Source organism: Zingiber officinale, chromosome 8A (genome assembly GCF_018446385.1).
Source record: "Zingiber officinale cultivar Zhangliang chromosome 8A, Zo_v1.1, whole genome shotgun sequence".
NCBI lineage: Eukaryota > Viridiplantae > Streptophyta > Magnoliopsida > Zingiberales > Zingiberaceae > Zingiber > Zingiber officinale.
The window spans coordinates 112,839,712-112,855,824 of NC_056000.1; the positions used below are offsets into that span (position 1 = coordinate 112,839,712).

The following is a 16,113-nucleotide window of genomic DNA, read 5'->3' on the forward strand; positions in this document are numbered from 1 at the left end:
GCATATCTTCTTTTTGAGATGCATCCACTTCAATATCTAAGGTTTCTCAACCGACTGCAACATCTAGAAGGAGAGGAAGACGTGGAAGGGGGTCAAAGGTTTGCAATACTGAAACGACCCATGATTACTCTCCAGTTCCACCCATCCATGATACTTATATTGAGAAATTATCTATGCCTCTGCAGCGTTTTATTTCTCACACTGTTGATGTTCAACATGATGGTAATTGTGGATTTAGGGCAATAACTGCACTAATTGGGTATGGTGAAGAAGGTTGGTTTCAAGTACGATTTGAGCTTATAGAAGAGATTCAACAAAATAAGGATCTATATGATGAACTTTATCCAGATCCAAATTTGGTAACCAATCTATTATTCTTATTGAATTGGTTTGAGCCGTGAGCACCAGAAATGTATTGGATGGACACTATGCCCTTGGGAATTGTCATCACATTAAGGTACAATCTTGTACTTCATACATTTGGTGAGAATGTTGGGGTTGTTTTACTCACTTGCCATTAAGAATTCCTCCAGTTCCAAACCAAGAGCATCGAGAAATAGCTATTGCTCATGTTGGCAATCACTTTGTACAAGTTTTCTTACATCCTTATTATCCTGTACCACCCATTCCAACTTGGTGGTGGCAACATTCATCGTATGAAGCTAAAGGATGAGTCACTCGTTATAGGGCACGTGTTCATTTGTGGTACGAAGTAATAGGTGCACCACCACCAAACACGTCGGGAGCAGAATTTGGAGGCAATATTGATTAAGATTTCTATTTTTATATATTTTCATATTTTTTTTGTATTATTATATGTACTATTCATTTGAAAAAATATATTTGTTCCTAAGTTATGAATGTGTTCACTATTAATTGTTAGTACTTTTTTGTTAGTTTTAAATATAAACTAAAAATAAACAAAAGATTATAAACATATAAAAAAATTATTCAAAAAATAAAACTCATAAAAAACTGATTAACAAAAAAAATCAATAAAAAATAAAACTTAAAAGAAAATAAATTGAAAAAATACAAGTATTAGGAAAAAAATAATTAATTAATTAAAAAATAAAACTAAATAAAATTTATATAAAATTGAAAATAAAGTATTGATAAAAAAATAATTAATTAAATTAATTAAAAAATAAAACTAAATAAAATTAAAAATATACAAGTATGAGAGCTATTTTTAAATAAAATTAATTTAAAAATTAAAACTAAATGGAAATTAAATGAAATAAAAAAAAAAGAAAAAGAAGAGGAGGGTAGATGCGCTCGACCTTTATACGAAGGAGAGGTTGATAACATTATCTTTAATCTCGACTCCGACTATGTCCGAGTCAGGAAAGTTTGGGTCGAAAATGGACATTTGGCAATAAAGATACTATATACGTTCACCTTTCTACAAAGGAGAAGTTAATATTATCATTTTTTATCTCGATCCTCACTATGTTCAAGTCAGATGAATTCAAGCTCGAAAATAGACATTTAATGATGAAAATATAATATGTGCTCGATCGTTATACCAAAGTAATATTGACATCATCAATTTTTAATTTAACCCTGAGTATATCGAAGTTAAGAGGGTTTGGGTTCAGAAACAAACATTTGCTGATGGATCACTACTCGAAAACTTGAAGAAATAATGAATTCAACGACTCAATTAATTGAAAAGATCATCTAACTAACCAAAGCTAAGAGCATCTTCAATGCAAGTTTTTTAAAATGTTTGTAAAATTAAAAAAACTTAACAAAAAAGCTTTAATGAATAGGGAGATAAATTGAGGTTTTTTTTAAGAACAAGTTTGATTTTTCATTTAATTCTCATTTAATTTATTTAAATTGAGGTTTTTCTCTCGATGATGGAATTATTAATTATTGAAAAATTAATATTGCATGTTTGACTTTTTAAAACCATTAATTATTTTATTTAATAATTAAATTATACATTTTTCTTTTGAAAATAAATATATTTGATAAATTAAAAAAATATAAATGATTATAATTAAATTAAAATCCATAAGTTAATTAAATATTAAATAAAAATTGTAAATTAAATTAAATTAAAAATCATAAGTTCATTAATTTATTAATTAAAAATTATAAATAAATTAAATGAGAATTAAATAAAATATTAAGTAAAAATTATATAGAGATATTAAATGAAAAATTAATAAATAAATATATGTGATTTGTAATGTAGGACTCATAAAAAAGTTGTATGGAGATTTTTTTTTTATTGTAGAGAGAATAGTAGATTTTTTTACTTTTGATGTGATATTAATGTGACATATTGAAAATTACAAAAAAAAAAAATCTTAAGATGAAATTTAACTGTTGGAGATGTCCTAATCTGCTCAACCTAAACCATCCTACCCATTAGCCAATCCAAGGCTACACTGTTGATCAAAACCAGCCCGCTCAGTCTTGCTAGTTCGAATTAACCAATAAATTAAATATTATCGGAAAAAAACAACTAGATTAAATGGAAAGGCAACATTACTGACAATAAATTAAACGAGACTTGCTGAAATAGAAAAAAAAACAACAAAGCAGCACACGAAGTTTAGTTTAGTTTAGTTCGCCTCATTTAACCGAGCGCAGCATTAGCTCTATCAAAAAATGCATCTGTCAGCGCTGTGCTCGAAGACAAAGCAGCATCAAGCAAATCAAGAACCTGAAACACGAACAAAGAAATCAGCATCAATCTCACAGTTAGATGTAATGCAATTGTAGCAACGGAAGATAGACAGACCTCTTCTTTATCTATGCCCAACTCTACCATCTTGACTGGTTCAGAGATATTCCTGTGAAGTGAAAAGACTGGTGTGAAGGAGAACGGGGTGACTACCAGTTCGTCGCTAACCATGTACGTTATTTGTTTGCAGAAGCTTCCCTCAGAAAAATTTAATCCCTCGGTTGATGTTTTGGGATCTATAAGCAGTGCCCGTTTTGCCTTAATACCCGAATGGCCAGGTGAGTAGCAGTTGTACCTCTTTGCGCTTAGTCTGCAGCGGTAGTCACATGCGAAGTAGAGTGGTTCCTTATCCACTTCTACTCCAATGACTTGATGCTTGCAGTTGAAATACGGTGCGAGCTTGGGATTAAGCAGGTTCTCTTCGCAGCCTTCAACCACGAAACCTGAGGAAGCCAAACGCTCAGCACTGCCGTACAAGTTATTGAGGCATGCAATCTTGAATCGACTACCCAAATGCTTCTTCAAAGCACCCAACGGAAACGTGAGGAAACTTAAAATAACATCGACAAAGTCCTGGCCAGCTTCAGCATACATCACCCTGTTCCCCACAAGGGCCAACTTGATTTTGTAGATCTTATTCTCCTTGTCAGACGCCTTGATTGCGACTGTTTTTACCACAGGAGGAGGAACTGAAAGCCTAGGGGGGATATCTTCCTCATTGCGCAATAAAACATCAGTCAGTGGAGTGTCGGAAATGAGAGATCTTTTAAGAATTTGCAAAACCTGCAAGCATTGAATTTATAGGAATTGTTGTTGTTCCTTGATAATTCTCAGCTGAGAATGGAGTAAAACGTCATGAAACTAAAAGGCATCGGTTAGAGAATGAAAATTTACCTGTGCTTGTTCGATTGTTATCGATCTCTCTTCGAGGCCGTTCCAGACACCATAGGGACCGACAAAAGACGACTTGGCGTGCTCAAGAGATTCTACCAAAAGCGAATCAGTAACAAGAAATTTATTCCCCTTGATGAATACGCCACGACACTCTTCGTAATTAACATAATCTCGATTCAGATCGTAGCTAATTTTCCTGTCCATGTGATGACCACAACGACAATGTTCGAGGCTTGAATAATAGCTGAGCGCACGATATGAGCAAATTTTGGATGCGCATGTGAATAACTTTCCAATTTCATCGATATTAATCTTTAGCTTCTGGCATTTAACTCGAGATGAGTTCACCGGCTTCGTCAACATCAATCTGCACGCTGCGGTCGCAAGGTATTTGTTATCAACGCCTTGGTAAAGCTTATCGAAGCAACCCAACGACGACTGTTTTTTCAGAAGACGGACAATGGTGCCGACAGGCAGCGTGAGAAAGCTGAAGAGAACATCTACGAAATCCAAGTCCGATTCGACAAAAGCAACGCAGTTCTTCATCTTGTTCACATAGACATTGAGGGTGATTTGCTGCTGATTAGTGGCCATGACTATTTAGCTCAGGCAGCGTCAGTGGAGTAGATTGAGCAGAGAGCTTGTCTAATTTTGTGCGAATATTGTGGCATATTTATAGTAACTTGCCATGGGGATTATTTAAAGAGTTAACTATAGAAATTTATGGGACTTTAAATTTTTTTTTGGAGTTACTGCGCGTGCTTTAACTGCTAATTAGCACGGATAAGTCTGAGCGTCAAAAGTTGCTTAGGAATTTTAAAAGACTTTTAAAATTTTGGAGTTGGCTGCGCGTGCTATGTAGCTGCTTAGGAATGGGTCACCACTTGTTAGAACATTAATTAAATGTACAGATTAGTTTAATGCTATAAACTTATTATTGAATTATATAAATAAATAAATATTTAGAGGGCTGATCTACTAATTTAATGTTTAATTGAGGGGAGGTTGTTATAATGCAGATCTACTAAATACATATCATTTCATTCTTATTACTTCTTTATAGGATCCCACGGAGAATTACTGCTTGTCAGAGTAGTTGTATTCATTATGAGTCTCAAATATACTCACTTGATTATCGACCCATCAGTTCACCCTTCTCAGTTCCTTTCGGAAGGGACTACCCCTAAATTCTGTTGCCGAATATGTAATGCAGTCTGATGCAACCTCAAATGAATAATCATGGCAACCTCAAATAGATCAGTATGAGAACACACCAAAGAAGCAGCCAGTTTTATTCTTCAGTGTTTGGCGTTTATTACAGAAATATCGTTCATACAACAACCACACAGGCCACAGCAGCCAGAAGCAAGAAGCCAGGCCACAAAGATACTCACTTTTAGTGCAGAGTAAATAGAAACGAAAAAGGCATTGAAATCTTGCCTTGCGGCTCCCTTAAAGTTCATCAGCCAGATTCTAGACAAATCGAAAGTATAACCATAATCACTTTTCATGGATCCCTTCGTTTTGAGAGAAACCCATCTTCAACAGGTCGAGTTTGCAACCTTCATCTTCTTACTTTTAGGAAAAATCTTCATCTCTACGTCCTTTAACCATATCCAGGAGGCGATGTGAAACTGAAATCTGCTGACATTATACTTTGTATTACGTAAAGGGGTATTTACCTCGACTTTGCCAAGATTAGAACCCCAGACCTCATGATGACAACACCTCATGTGCTAGCCACTAAACCCATCCGAGGGGACTCATCTCTATTTCCTTTGGAACCATATCTTCAGGGATTTTGAGCGATGTGTAATGATAATAATAAAAATAATCTTTAATTGATTTCAATCAATTGAGATTTATTATATTTGACACATAATCAAGATCGACATGAATCAAATAGGAAAAATAATATTTTCAAGTCTATTATATTACTATGTTTATAATTATTATGATTGTATGCCTTATTTAATCTTTTCATTATTGTTTTGGACAATTTATATAAATAAGCTATTGGTTTTAGTAATAAATTATCAAAAAAATTTATATTATTTCTTTCCTCTACCTATTGAATTCTACATGGTATCAGAACCATGATCCTTTCTTTTCCTTATCTTCCCTCAAAATTTAGCTTCTTCCTTCTTTAATTCCTCTTCCAGTACTAGATTTCTACAACATTAGTCAGCAACAACGTGAACATCTTGGAATATAATAGCAACTTGGAGCAACCCAAATATCAGCGTGCTCCAGCAACAACTTGTAGTCTCATTGTCGATTTCAGCGCCGATCTTCTTTGCTGCTGATTTCGATGTCGTTGTTCTTTGCTGCTGATTTTGGCGCGGACGTCCTTTGCTGCCAATCTCGGTGCCAACGTCCTTTACTGCTGATTTCGACACCGACATCCTTTCTTGCTAATTTTGTGCAGCAACCTTGGGAATTTCGATAACTACAGTAACAATCATTTTTTTCCTCCACCGTTTGGCTTTTTCTTAAAAAAAAATGAGAAAAAACATAGAAGAGCTTTATAATTATTGGCTTTTTCTTCAAAAAGAAATAAAAAATAGAGAGAGAGAGAAAGCAGAAAAAAAGAGAGAAAAAAAAATATCTTCTCTCGAGTCTTATTTTTTTTTCTCTTTTCTTTGCTTTTCTCCTGGCGTTATTCTCCTATTAATTAGTCTTGTTATTTTCTATTGTTGTTCATCTCCATGTAGCAAGTGCTTCTATTCACCACCAAAAGCTGCCTAAGCCAACGCAGAAAAGCTCTCTTCTTTTTTTTTTAATCGTCGAAAAGTTACTCTGCCGCCCATAACCAGTGGTCATCACTGTCCACCAAGCTTCTGATTTGCCGCTTCCGTTAGATAACAAGGTTCTAGTGCCAAGTATTATTTCCAGCCATCGAAAATTCTTCCAGCAAGGTCTATTACTATCAAGGGACGAGTTATTTATTTTCGATGTTTGATACTCAACGACATCAAGGTGGCCAAAAGCAAAGGTTAGACCGATGTCAAATTTGTCACATCGTTGGTCATACTAGTATTCATTTTTCTAGAAGATTTGATTGGTCTTATAGTCAGAGAAGATGTCAAATTTGTCTCAGAGTTGGACATATTGGTATTCAATGTCCTAAAAGATTTGACTCAAATATTACTGGTGGTCTTGCAGCATTGGGACAACCAACTATTTCACAAGGGAGCATGCATCTTTAAATCGACCACCACCTTCTTGGCACTCTACAGCCTAGTCATCTCATTATGAAGCATTCTCACATTATATATCTCCTAATATAGTTCCATTGACTCTTGAGAACCCAGGATGACATCTGGATTCTGGAGCAACTCATCATGTTACACCAAAGTATAATATTCTCACAGAAGCTTCGCCTTATGATGGGCCCGACATGGTACAAATAGGTAATGGCTCAGGTTTGCAAATTACTCACATTGGAAACACATCTTTTACTCATGTGGTCAAAACTTTCGTATGCACGACACTCTTCATGTTCTTTCTATCACCAAAAATTTTCTACTTATAATGTGTTCTTTGAATTTCATCCTCATCATTGTCTTGTGAAGGATCCCACAATAGGAAATATTCTACTCCGAGGAAGCATTAAAGACGACCTTTATCATCTTCAACCCACCTATACTAATGCTTTTGTTGGAGAACGCACTGATAAATTCTCTTGGCGCGCACGCCTTGGTCATCCGTCTCTATGTGTTGTTTAGAATATCATTATCCATTATGGTTTTCCAATTTCTTTAGTCTCCACTTCTCATTTATGTGAAGCTTGCATGAAAGCAAAATCTCATAAATTACTTTTTGTGTCTTCTTCTCGCACTTCTAGTTTTCCTTTAGAAATTATTCACTCTGATTTATGGGGTCCTACTACTATTCTATCTAATCAAGGTTTTCTTTATTATGTTATTTTTATTGACAATTTTAGCAAGTATACTTGGATTTTTCCTATGAAAAGAAAGTCTGATCTCTTTGATATTTTTTGTCGCTTTCAAAAATAAGTTGAGCGCTATTTTGATCATAAAATCCTCTCTCTTCATTCTGATTAAGGTGACAAGTATCAAGCGCTTCATCGTCATCTTACTTCCTCTGCCATCATCCATCGAGTCTCTTGTCCTCACACTTCTGAACAAAATGGATTCACCGAGAGAAAACATCGTCATATAGTTGAAACTGCCTTAGCTCTTCTTAATCATGCCTCAGTTCCACTTAAATTTTGGGATGATGTTGTCCAACCCGCAGTCTACCTTATCAATCGTTTACCCACTCCACTACTTCAAAATAAGTGTCCCTTGGAAATATTTTTTAACTATCTTCCAGATTACTCCTTCTTTCGTATCTTTGGTTGTGCATGTTATCCTTGTCTACAACCTTACTCTAACACAAGTTAAACCCTTGCACTTTACAATGTGTTTTCCTTGGTTATAGTAATTTGCATCATGGGTACCGTTGCTTCCATATTTTGACTGATCGGATATATATATTTCTCGATATGTTACTTTTGATGAATCTCTGTTTTCGTTTGCAGTTGCTACCTCAGATGCTCCTGCAGATAATTAAGGCAACTATCTAATATCACCAAGTAATATAATAGAAGCCCCACATATTGATTCCTCAGGACATATTGAAAGTACAAGGGGGGATGGTATCTTAGTTCCTGTAAACTCAGCAGCTAGTGGTGATCCACTCTCTAGTTCTGATTCTCATTCGTCTTACCACTCATCTCCGAGTAACTCTGATGACGATATTTCTCGGCGAATGCTTCCTCTAAGCGAAATTTATGCATGATGTCAACCAGTTTCCACTCGTTATCCTCTTCCACATGCTCTCATTGCTTCTTCAAATTTTGTTGAACCTTCTAGTTTTACACAAGAAGTCAAAGATCCAAATTGGCGTGCTACGATGGCTATAAAATTTGATGCTCTTCTTCGTAATGCAACCTGGAACTTATTCCCTCGTACCCCATCTATGAATATTGTGGGTTCTATATGGGTTTACCGTGCAGATGGTTCTATTGAACATTACAAAGCTCATCTTGTTGCTAAAGGCTTTAATCAACAGCAAGGTATTGACTTCAATGATACTTTTAGTCCAGTCATCAAAATTACAACTATCATATTGCTACTATCTATAGATGTTAGCTTCAATTGGCCAATATACCAATTAGATGTTTCCAATTCTTTTCTTCAAGGACACCTTGAAGAAACTGCTTATATGGAGCAACCTCCTGGATTCATCCACCCACAACTTCCAACACATGTGTGTCAATTTCAGAAGTCTATATATGGTCTTCGACAAGCACCTCGTGTATGGTTTCATCGTCTATCTACCTGGCTTCATACTCAAGATTTTTCTGGCTAAAAAATAGACTTTTCCCTATTCTACAAATGTAATGTGGAATTTTCAATATTTGTTTTGATTTATGTGGATGATATATTAATAACTGGTAGTGATCAAAACGACATTACTACTTTACTACATCTTCTCCATCAAAAGTTTCCTATTCGGGATCTTGGCAATGCTCACTTTTTCCTTGGCATAGAGGTTCTCTCACATTCTGAAGGTTATTTTCTCTCTCAGAGCAAATACATTACTGGACTCCTATAATGAGCTAAAATGGATGGTGCACGTCCTATCTCCACACCAATCACCGAGGGTGGTTTCACTGCACCTTCATCCTCCTCTTCAATGTCTGACCCCCAGATTTACCGTAGCATTGTTGGTGCCCTATAATATGTTACAATTACACGACACGATATTATTTTTGTTGTGAATTATGCCTGTCAATTTATGCATGCTTCTATTGAACATCATTGGGAAGGTGTTAAGAGAATTCTTCGATATCTTAAAGGCACTATTCTACATGGTCTTCTTTTATATCGTCAGTCTTAACGAGAGTTGATTGCTTACAGTGATGTTGATTGGACTGGATCTCCCAAAGATAGATGTTCTACTAATGGATATGTTATATTTCTTGGACAAAATTTTATTTCCTGGTCTTTAAAGAAGTAACCTACAGTCTCTCGCTCAAGTACTAAAACTGAATATAAAACTATCGCTAACGCAATGTTTGAAATTATTTGGCTACAATCTCTTCTTTCAGAATTACACTTTTTCTCAACTGCTACGCCTAAAATCTGGTGTGATAATATTGGAGCAACTTAACTTGTGGCAAATCCTATTTTTCATGCTCGTACCAAGCATGTAGAGATTAATTTTCATTTTGTTCGCGAGCGTGTGCCGACTTGACAACTTTCGGTTTCTTATATCTCTATAGAAAATCAAATTACTGATATATTTATCAAGTCATTATCCAGACAGCATTTCACCAAGTTAGCACTCAAACTCAACATTCAGGCACTCCCGTTGAGTTTGTCGAGGGGTAATGACAATAATAGAAATAATTTCTAATTGATTTCAATTAATTGAGATTTATTATATTTGGCACACAATCAAGATCGATCTGAATTAAATAGGAAAAATAATATTTTCAGGTCTATTATATTACTATGTTTATAACTATTATGATTGTATGTCTTAATTAATTTTTTCATTATTGTTTTGAATAATTTGTATAAATAAGCCTATTGACTTTAGTAATAAGATTATCAAAAAGTTTTATATTATTTCTTTCCTCTACCTATTGATTTCTATAATGTGAAACTAAAATCTACTGATGACATTATATCTTTGTATTCCGGAAAGGCTTCGAGGAATCTCTCAACTTCTACATTGCTCCTTTCCGTTTGGCATTTGATAGTACACATCCATTTTGGAGAAATTTGATCTCATACTCAGTAGTCTTTTGGTGTCAAGTGGAGTTTGTTTTTTTGTGGCAGAACCAAGGATCTTCGATAAAGTTTTGCCTGATAATGTCGTACGTAACTAAAAGATGTTGAGTTTCTTAGCAACCCACAACGAGCATTTCCTGATTTACCCTGGTGGACGAACAGTAAAAAAATTTCGTGGGGTTAGGCCGATCACCCTAGGACTAGTCAATGATGCTAACTTGGTTTATCATTTTTTTTTCCTTTTGCTATGGTGCCACGATAGGGCATCCAGGTTATCACCCAGACACTGGCAGTTCGATTCCTAGCTATGGGGTATTTGTAAGAATTTTTCCTCCAAATGGGGAGAGTAACCAAAAGATGTTAGGCTTTTGGGATGCCCGCCATGCGCGCTTCCCGATTGACCCTAGTGGTCGGTAGAAAAATTCTATTAGGGGCTGTGCCGGTCACCCAGGACTAGTCAATGAAGTTAATTGGATTTATTTATTTATTTTGGTGTTATTTCATGTTCCTAATGTTTTTGCTTTTATAAAAACAAACATTGTCATCAATAATTAATTTTCTATATTAATCTATTGCCCATAAATAGGGGTGTAATCGGGTCGAGCTGAGCCAGCCGAGCCAATCTGAACTCTTAAATGTTTAAGTTTGACTCATTTATAATCGAGTCGAGCTCGAGCTTTATTTAACGAATATATTCATGGCTCACGAGCTTATTTGAGCTTTTATTGAGCCTAAACGAGCTTAATAAATATAAATTATAAATTTAAATATTCATTAAAAACTAAATTATATATTTAGAGAAAATTATTTTTTTTTATTAAAATTTATAATTTTATTCTAATAAATAAATTTAATATATTTATCTATATTTTTCATAAGTATAAAAACTATAAATTTAATATCAAAATTATTATTATTTTTATTTAAAAGTTGATTTATGAGCTTACTAACAAACATGTTCATGAGCTAACGAGCCGAATATTGTAAACCTTGAGCTTGGTTTGTTTATCTTAACGAGCATCATTAAATGAGCTAAAATAAGCTTTTATCGAAACTAGTTTCGAATAGCTCATGAGTAGCTTGGTTTATTTACACCCCTACCAACAAACAAGGAATTATTTTAATAAGGAAGAACTTTTACCAACTATTAAATTCACTTTAGTCAATATGCAATTTGCTTGCTTAGTTCTTGGATGCCACTCTTGTGATCCCTTCCGCTATGTTGGAAAATGTGGATGGAAAAATAGTTGATGGAAGACCACTCCTTTCTATTGCGAATGAGACATTATTCCATATTAGGAGTTGAGATTCATTAAGATTGGTTTAAAATAATCGTAATTGTGAAAGTTGGGGATATGCGCGCATAACCTACAAGAGAGGGTGAGAATCTACGGCCCAAATTATTCTAACCCAAGGCGATGTTCGAGCACTACTTTTATGCACCAAATGAGACTAGTGTTAGTGTAAGCCCTAAGAGCCAATTATGAGTTGATTGACTTAGGACATATTGTAACATATTTATCAATAAAAGATAATATTTTATTTATTATATTTATTTCACATTTGTGCTAGCTGAATAAATATAATAATGTCTTACAATAGTAGATTCTAGTCTATAACATATTAATTGTTGAATTGATTGTGAGATACTATCGACATATATAGAGAATACTATTATTAATTATTCCTATTCAAGTATTAATATACAAGGATAATATTAATATACTGAAACTATCATGTAGGTTAATTGAAAACTTATTATCACAAGACATGAATATAAGATATCGAGTTGACACATGAGTATTTAATAGAAAATCTGTACTGAATTGACCTGCCATGAAAAGTTTCATGGATCATTATATAAGTATCATAAACTGTTAGAGTGTATACTAAAAGCCTAAGCTTTTGTAAATATTTATTTTGAATAAAGAATCACATTTGGTCAAATTATCTACATCTATTTGTAGTTGTACAATTAATTTATATTGTAGATAACATAGTATGTGGTGTCACATACAGAAGATGATGTTATCAGTACCTTATAAATTATAAACAGTAGCTCACGATCAAAATGGAAAAGAACAAACCATTGGAAGGTCGTAGTGTAATTAGGAATTAGTTTATCTTAACTATATAATTACACTAGTACACTTAGAGTGTATTGAGTAGGACCATTAGAGGTCGTTTCTTTTATACTGACTTTATAAAGGAACAAAGACCTCAATTATTATGGAAGTGTGTGCTCTTAATCCTAATATAATAACAAGCACATATATTTGATATTTATTTCTTTAATTTATCAATGGGTGAGATTTAGTTCGATAAATCAATAAGCCCGATAAGTTTGGAAATGATATCACTTATAGTGTGTGTTGTTGATTATAGAAGGAAATCGTGTCCTAATAATCTAGGTTGATAATGCCCCCAAGAAGAGCTCATAAGGATTGGCATGTTAAACCTTGCAGGTGGACTCAGTCCGACATGACGATAAGGTTGAGTGGTACTATTCTTGGACTAAGATACTAATTAAATGAGTTGTCAGTAACTCACTTATTTAGTGGACATTTGACATCTTAAACACAGGGAGACTAACACACTCATAATAAGAAGGAGCCCAAAAATATAATTTGGGATTGGTGCGGTAGTTCAATAATAGTTCTCTAGTGGAATGAATTATTATTGATAAAATTAAGTTGTGTGTTCGGGGCGAACACGGGATGCTTAATTTTATTGGGAAGCCAAAACCAATTCCTCCTCTCGGTCCCTATCGTAGCCTCTTATTTATAGAGTACTATACCCACGTATACCCACCTTCATACCCATGATGTAGGGGTCGGCCAAGCTAGCTTGTGGATCTAGCTAGGGCCGGCCAAGCCTTGGTTCATGGGTGGTCGGCCCTAGCTTGAACCCAAGCTTAGGTGGTCGGCCCCCATTAAATTAAAAAGAATTTTAATTTTAAAATTTTTTTATGTGAAAGATATAATTTATTGGAGAGATTAAAAATTAAAATATCTCTTTTAAAAGGATCTACAAAAGATTAAAGAAAGAGATTAGATCTCTTTCCTTATTTGTAGATTGGAAAGATATTTTATTTTTCTTCTTTGTAAATTATTCACATGTTGAAAAATTAAAATTATAGAAATTTCTTTTTATCAACCATGAAGGGATTTTAAAGGGAAAGTTTATTTTTTAAAATTTCTATACACAAATAAAGAATTTTAATTGTTGATTGAAATTGCCTTGTTTGCTCTTATTGATGTGGTCGGCCATGACATGAAGGTTTAGGAAATTTTGTTTAATTTTTCTTAATTAATTCATGTCAAGGAAAGTTAAGGAAATTTTATTATAATTAAATTTCCTTATTTGCCAAAGCTAAGGATTATAAAAGAGGGGGTTTTGGGAGCCTTGAAGGTGAACAACCTCTATTAGTTTCTCCATCTTTTCTTCCTTGGTGTGACCGGCCACTTCCCTTTCTCTTCTCTCCATCCTTTGTGGCTGAAACCTTCTTCCCTCTTGGAGATCAAGTGGTGGCCGGTTTCTAGCTTGGAGAAGAAGGAGAGAAAGCTTTCATCCCTTAGAGCATTGGTGGTGGTTTCTCTTCTTCCTTAGAGGTGCACTTGATTTGGCCAAACCTTGCAAGGAGGAGAAGAAGGTGCTTTGGTGGTATCTCATCTCGGAAGATCGTTGCCCACACAATGTCCGAGGTTAGAAGAGGAATACGGTAAAAGACCTAGAGGTTTTTGCTTGCAAAAGAAAAGGTATACCAGTATTTTATTTCCGCATCATACTAGTTTTATCTTCATGTTAAAAATACCAAATACAAGAGGCATGCGATTCTAGTATTTCGAATTTATTTTCGATGTTGTGTTCTTTGTTTTTCTTTTCCTTGTGATTTGATTGTTCTTTTCGGTTGACCTAAAGTTATTTAAGGAAATTAAATATTAGCTTTCCTTAAAAGGCTTTGTCTAGGCGGTGGTGGTTGCTCCCATATCCAAGAAGGTCATGTGCCTCACCATGCAATCCTGGAAGCCAATTTTGGAAATTAATATTTAATGGAATTAATAACCTAGGTGATTTGGATCGAACGTGTTAAGTTCTGCAGGAGATCCAAGTCTAAACCTAAAAGAACAAATAGATTAAACTTTGGATCAAACGTGTTAAATTCTGCAGGCGATCCAAGTTTAATTTAAAAGAACACATGGTAGCTAGGAAAAGGTTCAGACCTTTGTACAAAATTTTTGTACAGTGGAACCATTAGGTTTTCCGAGTAGCAACCAACAATTGGTATCAAAGCTAGGGTTTTGCCTCTGTGTATTTGGTATTAGTTTAATTATGCACATGTCATACATAATTTAGGCAGGTTAATAGTAGGATGTGCTAACTTTGTGGATGCAGGATCCAACTATTATGGCTTATAGTTTTTGTGTGTAATTGGACCCTTGGACATGTCAAGGGCATTTATGTGTGTGCATGATTGTATTATAAAATACAGCAGGAGCTGTATTTAGTTTTATTAGGATTTTATTTTTAATCTAGTTACATGTACATTCCTTTTATGGAATATAGGATCGATGGCTGTAAATTTTATTTTATGTTCGATCTAGTTTACATGTACATTCCTTCGAGAAATATAGGATCGAAAATGTAAAATTCTATTTATGTCGCGGATCGAATCTTGCAAGGCGTGGAACCTTTTGAGGATCAGAGGCGCAGCGGAACTAGGAGCAAGATGGGTGCGACAACTAGACCCGGTGGCAGTGGCCAAAGATGGCAGCAGCTAGGGTTGGCGACACACGGAGGACAGCAATAGATAAAAGTCATAATAGTTGAAAATTCGTTTTTCTGTTTATTGCTTTTTATGCTGTGAATGTGTGTGCTTGTTAGTATGCATATTAAGTAGGCTAGCATAGTCAAAATTCCTCACTTTAAATAACTAAGTGGGAGAGGGATTTATTTTAAAATAAATTTCACGGTCTCCATTACTAGTTTATAAGTGATGCAACAAGCTTGCGCGTTGGCTCTGAGTGCCTTCATATCGGATGAGCTTGTTTGCGGATCACTAGATTAAACTTCCATTTTTGGATGACTATAGGAAGTTAATTAAGAGCGTGTGATCTTCCCCATCGGAAGGGGCACAATCTTATTAATGGACTGAGTGTCAAGTAATGGTATACACTTAGGCACGTCTAATAGTATCCTCGCCATCGGAGTCACTGCTATTATTCGTGTGACCAAAGTAAACCAACTATTAATTTTATTTGTCAAAAAGTTAGGTTGACAAGATAATAAAATTAATGGATAATCCCCTCCTTTTACAAATGTTGAATTTGTATACGTCCACACTATCGTGGCATACAAAATTCACGATGTTTTAAGGTGTTGGTTAATTTAAAATAGTATTGTTTGAGAAATCAATATTATTCTAAATTTAGAGTTCTGACCAAAAGTTATTTGTGATTCTTAGGATGACTTTCAACCCACTGGCCATCATACTAAAAGAGAACAGACTTACTGATCCTAACTACATAGATTGGAAAAGGAACCTGGACATTGTTCTTACTGCTGAAAGCTATAAGTTTGTACTAACTGAAACTTGCCCTGATACACCCAATGGTGAATCTACCCAAGAGGAGATTGAGTATCATAGGAAATGGGTAAAAGCAGATGAGATGGCGCGGTGTTGCATTTTGGCTTCAATGTCAAATGTAT

At 34.7% G+C, this 16,113-nt stretch overlaps 1 protein-coding gene across 1 annotated transcript; it reads right to left on the reverse strand.

Annotated features, from left to right (window-relative positions):
• Nucleotides 1–2,593: 2,593 nt before the first annotated feature.
• LOC122011141 lies at nucleotides 2,594–4,189 on the reverse strand. The gene is made up of 3 exons (XM_042567566.1): nucleotides 3,596–4,189; nucleotides 2,759–3,484; nucleotides 2,594–2,680 (listed from the first exon to the last, which is right to left on the reverse strand). The coding sequence occupies exons 1-3, from the start codon at nucleotides 4,187–4,189 to the stop codon at nucleotides 2,594–2,596; spliced, it is 1,407 nt and encodes a 468-aa protein (XP_042423500.1).
• Between the last annotated feature and the right edge of the window lie 11,924 nt (nucleotides 4,190–16,113).